We start from the raw sequence: 5925 nt of genomic DNA on the forward strand, positions 1-5925 counted from the left end.
GCTGACGACACTAGAAGCAGCCCAAGAGGGTAGAGCTGCCAGGAAGAGTTGCCCACCCGCTACCCTCCTGCCTCCTGCTTCCTGCCCACTTGCTGCTTTCCACCACTTTGATGAATTACGAATAAAAGCTACACGAGACATATGCACAATCATTTTGCCCAATCATTCGGGCACTCGGCTTAATTGATTTTAAAGTTTCAGCTAAAGTTGAGCTAGTTTTTGTTAGGGGGGAGGGCAAACAATGATCACGGCAATCGTACACACATGCGTATGTATGTATGTACATACTCCTGGGTATGCAGCGAGCACAGATGTGTAACAGTTTGACCCAGGACCAACCATCAACGCATTCATTCCGCGAAAAGAAAAAAGGAATTTTAGCTTTAATATTCGAAGCTTTTAATACACTTTTCGATGCATTCTTTCTACTCGTTCCCATATAAATTGTGATACCTTCCGACTTGCTTTGTGGCCCTCGACAGGTCCTGGAAAGCTGAGGAACAGATGCCTACCATCACTCGTGAGAGTATACAATGAAGTCTGTCAGAAAAGAACGGCAACGCGTCACAAAGCTCTTGAAACTTTCAGCGCAGGAGGAGCCTAGGGGGCCGGGCCCAGTCGCCCGGTTCAGGGTCAGGTCTGGTTCGGTCAGGCGGCTTTTGAGTGTTTTCCACCTGAGCACAAACTTAAGTGGTGAAACTTGATTAAAGCCGCACACGCAGGCGACGAGGGGTAGCAGCGCGACAGCAGAGACGGCACAGACAGCAGAGCCCTGGCATACAGGTAGATCGGGGCAAAAGTTTTTGATACAGCCAAGGACACGGGACAGGGATTAAGTTGCGGTTATGCGGCAGCCATTGACCAAAGGACTTGAGCTGGACTTCTTGTTTTATTTTTTGTTTTCGGCTTCCACTGGCCGCAGCATCATTTATTTATCATACATCATTTCGCAAACCAAGATTCAGCTCCACTCTGCGACTGTTACTGTTGCTGCTGGTGCTGGTGCAACTCTCCCTCGAACGGCAAGTCCAGGGCATACTCCTGTTGCTGCCTCAGCAGCAGAGCCTGATGGATGCCAGGATAGTCCACAAAGTCAGGTGCATACCGTCCAAACGGGTGTTGTGGCTCGGATAGAAGGGCAAGGGCAAGGCTTGCCTCCTCCTCCAGTTCGTAATCCCTGGGCGGCGGCAGGTAGGCATTAAATGGTAGCTGGGCAGCCAAGCATCCAGCAACTATCAGGATTGTAGCCAAAAGGTGCTGCAGCATCATCATTGTTATGTTGCAAGGCATCGACTGTGCAGCCAGCTCTCGCCCAAGCCGCTTTTATTGGGAAGATTGCAAGGCCAAGTTTGGCACTTACTGGGATACAATTAGGCTTTGCTCGAGCCCATGCCATTACGTTCATATTTCGGCACAGCAAAGCTCTGGCTTAAGTTTTCAATTTGCTTTGATTTCGCTCTGCAGCACCTTGGCTTCAAATCCAAACTTAATTCATTCTGAACTTCGTTGCTGGCTGCCTCACCATTGAGTGTGCCTCAATTTATGCTGATCCTGATCTTGAGACAACGTACACAATACGACACAGTTCGACTCCCAGTTCCTGCTGATATATCGTGATTTAATTTGAATAGCCAATTCGGTTCTGCACAGCCTTGGATTGAAATTCATCTGCCATGGGTTGGTTTCTTATGCGAAATTCTTAATTAATGCCATCGCCGATTCATCTCTGGCATACTGCATAAATTTCCCAGTATTTCAATGGATTCAAACAGCATCAAATTGGTCCCAAAATTAGCCCACAGCCAAAGAACCTTGATCTGAAAACCAGCCACATAATAGTGAATTAATGACGATGTACATGTCTGATCTTCAGAGACAAGACAAACACCGAACTTAATGTCTAAAGGGCATTGGCATCTCTTGCATAAATTTCCCACTATTGCCACAGTGTCGCTGTAATACTGGTTTCACTCTGCTCTTATACCACAACGACTGCGACGGCGACGGCGACTGCTACGGCGACGAAGATGACGATGACGACGAGGACGAGAACGAGGCGCCCAACCAAACGGCTGCCGAGTGCCAGCGCATGCGCTCCGGGCCGCGGGCTGTCTGACGAATTACAGCGTTTCCCGCCAAAGACCAGGCCACGGCGGGCATCAGGCAATCCGTGCATCTGGCGCACGGCCTTTGTTTACCTTTGTTATCAGCTCTTATCAGCCGTACGGGATGTAGGCCTGGTCGGCATGGCCCGCAGGGCCTGGGGGCGTTCTGGCGGCATTAAGTGTCCGCCCATTGGCTGGATATCAGTTTGGGGGCAGGCAAAGGTACAGGTACATTGGAGTGAGCAGGGTGGGCTGGTGGTGGTGGGGGGGCATGGATAAATGAACAATCCTCCGTAGGCAATTAAATGTAATTAATATGGCCGAATGCAAATCTCTTCATTAGCACAAAAACTTTTGCTTAGTAGCCGACTGACTGCTGTTAGCAAGAACAACTCGAACAACTGAATGACAACTACAAGTCTGGCACGAGTATGGCTTAAAAGGCATAATTAAGAGTTGGAACAGCAGCAGCAGCAACAGCAGCAGTAGCAGCAGCAGCATCGACGACGATGTAGATGATGATGATGTTGATGATGCTACGATAACTGGTAGCCGGTAAATGTTGAACAAGCAAACAGGAAGAGAGAACTGAACGTGGAACCAAAGAGCAATCAACGAAGGCGAGATACACTCTCCCATGCGGGAGGGGCAGCTGCAGAGTTCTCTCCCTTGCAATCTAAATCTTAAATCTACCCAATCTGCAGGAGAAACTACAGAGAGCTTAATGTCCTCCGAGGCGGCACATTGGACGGTAGAAAGTGTTAGAGTGTTCTCCGATCGGCATTGGGGCAGTGTGGCACGGGTCTAGCTAACGACACACATCATACATTGAATGCTACATGCAGGGCAACATTTGTTGCTTGCAGCCGTTTTGGGATGGGGTTGGGCACACCGAGAATTCTCCTCAAACCACTGCCCTGCCCTGGCCTGCCCTGTTCTGTCCTGACCTGCTGTGGCCCGCAACACTTCCGGCATTTAGGCAAACAAAATATGTAGCAACAAGGAGCAGAGCTGCAACAAGCACTAGCACAAGCACAAGCCGAAGCAGAGCGAAGCGGAGCGCATTTGTGTTCCATTTGGGGGGGGGGGGGAGGACCCTGCCACATGTGTAGGCGGAAAATGCGGCCATGTAGGCTAATGAGTTCGTTCTACGAGTATGTCGGACGTGTCTTGTTTTTCTCCATCTTTTTATTTCCATGTAACCCTGTGCAACCCAGTAACCCTTCTCCATCTCCATCTCCTATCCGTCTCCTGATTTCGTCCCGTTGCTGTTGTTGTTGTTGTTGTTCTTGCTGCTGCTGCTCTTTCTGACGGCTAACGAGGGCGTTCCATTGTCTTCTGGTGGCACAACCAGCACACGGCCACCCTCACAGACAAAATGCCAGCGGCGGTGTCACAACCTGATGGCAGATGGCGTATTCCAAATGGAATTCGGTAACGGCCCCTCCCATCATAATGCTGGGCTAACAGGCTGTGGGGCAAGGTGGAGTTTACCGTGGAGTTATCAGTACATTCCCAAGCAAGCCCAGCTCCAGACCCCGAGCTCTATTGAGCCCGAAGGTCAAGTCAAGCGCTTCCCCCGACTAACCCAAAACCCAAACCGTATCCAAGCAAACATTTATTAAACATCGACAATGAGAAAAGGACACAAAATATGTGGGAGTTCGGGTCTAGAAGAGCCAACGCCTCAGCCAGGCTACGCGCACACTGAGGAGCTCCAGGAGAAAGGCCAGGACAGCGGCACCCAGCAGAATGGAGCCGATGAAGTAAAGGCCGCAGAATACCTCAAGCGGCAGGGGAGAGACCTCGTGGGCGGCCCTTTGTGGCACCCAGTTCTGGGGTCGATCAAACTCGTGAACGATGTAGCCAATGATTCCCGAGGACTGCAGCTGCTTGAGCTTCCGGTCGAAGGCGAACTTCAGCAGAGAGTTGACGGGCAGATAGATGACCAGCTGGTAGAGAAAGATGTGCTCCCGGACGTGGGTGAGGTGGCTGGTCCGCCAGTTGATCATGTTGTTATAGCCAAGGTTCGCGATCAGGGCGGTTGTGGTGAGGCGTTCGTCCTCGCCAAACTTCTGGATGCGATCGAAGCGTTCCTGAATGCTTACCGGCAGGAGAACGGTCTGGTTGCGCGGATAGTAGTCGTAGTACTCCTGGCTGAGCAGCGTGTAGTTGGCGGCAATCAGCTCGGATATATGGCCGGGCAGGGGCGGGTTGTACGGCTCGCGGAACGAGTCATACAACTTACCCTGATAGGCGACCCTCAGCACCAGCACCAGGAACAGCCAGACGGAGTATAAGAACCGCCGATTACTAGTCGGCGGCAGCTGGCCCACCACCAGTGGATTGCCCAGCAGCGTGGTGAGCACGACCAGCGACTTGACAGCAATATCGGAGTCATTTTTGCGCCTGCGCCACAACCAAATAACGAACACAACGAGGATGCAGCTTACGACCAGAGCCAGCCACACAGTCGTGCAGAAGGGCACCAGCAGCTGCTCCACGGCCCCTATCTGGGAGTTCATGTTCACCACAAACACAAGGGAGCTCTGGTGGTAGGAGACGGTCGTGGTGAGCTGATTTCTGTTCGCGTGCGAGCCACTCATTGCCCCAATCAGCGCCGAGGAGCTGCGGTTGTTTAGCTGATCGAAGCAGCTGTCGCAGCTGACGTAGCTGCCGTTGCAGATCGGTTGCTTTTTGCACGGCGCCATGAGCTGGATGCGAAAATTAAAGATCTCGGCCAGCAGCTTGATAAGCTCACCATCGATCCCGCTTAGCCGCCACAACTGTTTCCGCTCCTCGGGATCGTCCATGTCGCCCAGAAAGTGAACAAAAGGCGGCACCGGATACCAACTGACCCTGATGGGACAGTTGGCGAGGCTGCCCAACACCCGGTCGAAGATGCGGCTCGTCTCGTGCCGAAACGATCCGTTTTCGAACTGATTGACCAGCTGCAGGTTCATGGTGAGCTTGCAGTCCCTGTTGTACAGTCGATAGCCATATATGAACACCACTCCGTCGTTGTGCTGCGTCAACATGATGGCATTCATTGTGTGTAGACGCACACAGGTCGTAAATATATCCCGCATTGCCTCCACTCTCTTCTCCCTCGTGCCCTGGCTTCGCGTCAGCAAAATGAGGAAGTTGAACTCCTGTCTCTGTGGCGCTTTGCTGACCAGAATGTTGAGCGATCGAAAGGCCTCCGCCGAGTTCACCAGAATGAGAACATGGGACGCTGGTAACGTGTTGGGGGTCTCTTGATACACCCGCAGCGCCATCGAGGTGCCCGTCAGCAGCAGGAGCGAGGTGAGCAGCTGCTGCTGATGGTGGTCTCGATGGCCACCGCCATTCCGGCCCTCCGCAATCAGCTCTATCACCCCCAAGGTGGTTTGGGTGGGACTCACTTCCTTCTCCATCAGGTCCATGGCAGCTGCCGCCAATGGTGTCATCTCGTTTAGTTCTACCGGCTGCAGAGCGGCTAAGGCCACCGCTGGCAGTAGGCCCACGATTAGCCACAGATGCGACAACATTCGTACCTCGTTGCTCGTTGAACGCGAACTGAGCCCCAGCCCCAGCACCAGCACCAGCACCAGCACTAGAGCTCTGGTGCAGTCCAATTTCCCTAATGGCAGTCGCTGGTCTTTTGATCTGGATAAGCTGCACATTATTATTATTACAAAATGCTGAATTAATAACAGATCTTTATCGACCGCGGGGTGGGGCATTGCCGCTCCTTGGAGATACAAACATATGTACATCCCCGCTTATCCTCGCTGGACATCCTATTAGCTTAATGTTAGCCTGAGACAATTTCTAGATA

The 5925-nt window shown here is 52.1% G+C and overlaps 2 protein-coding genes across 2 annotated transcripts; both read right to left on the reverse strand.

Moving 5' to 3' along the window:
• Positions 1-981: 981 nt before the first annotated feature.
• LOC111079612 lies at positions 982-1272 on the reverse strand. Its single transcript, XM_022374864.2, has one exon. The coding sequence runs from the start codon at positions 1270-1272 to the stop codon at positions 982-984; it is 291 nt and encodes a 96-aa protein (XP_022230556.1).
• A 2503-nt stretch (positions 1273-3775) lies between these two features.
• LOC111079611 lies at positions 3776-5635 on the reverse strand. The gene has a single exon (XM_022374863.2). It carries the CDS (start codon positions 5633-5635, stop codon positions 3776-3778), a length of 1860 nt encoding a protein of 619 aa, XP_022230555.2.
• Positions 5636-5925: the final 290 nt, after the last annotated feature.

The sequence above is a fragment of the Drosophila obscura genome, unplaced genomic scaffold, assembly GCF_018151105.1.
Source record: "Drosophila obscura isolate BZ-5 IFL unplaced genomic scaffold, ASM1815110v1 contig_185, whole genome shotgun sequence".
Taxonomy (NCBI): domain Eukaryota; kingdom Metazoa; phylum Arthropoda; class Insecta; order Diptera; family Drosophilidae; genus Drosophila; species Drosophila obscura.

Coding starts and splice junctions, on each gene's coding strand:
- LOC111079611 (XM_022374863.2), bottom strand. CDS start 5,635: ATGTTGTCGCATCTGTGGCTAATCGTGGGCCTACTGCCAGCGGTGGCC.
- LOC111079612 (XM_022374864.2), bottom strand. CDS start 1,272: ATGATGATGCTGCAGCACCTTTTGGCTACAATCCTGATAGTTGCTGGA.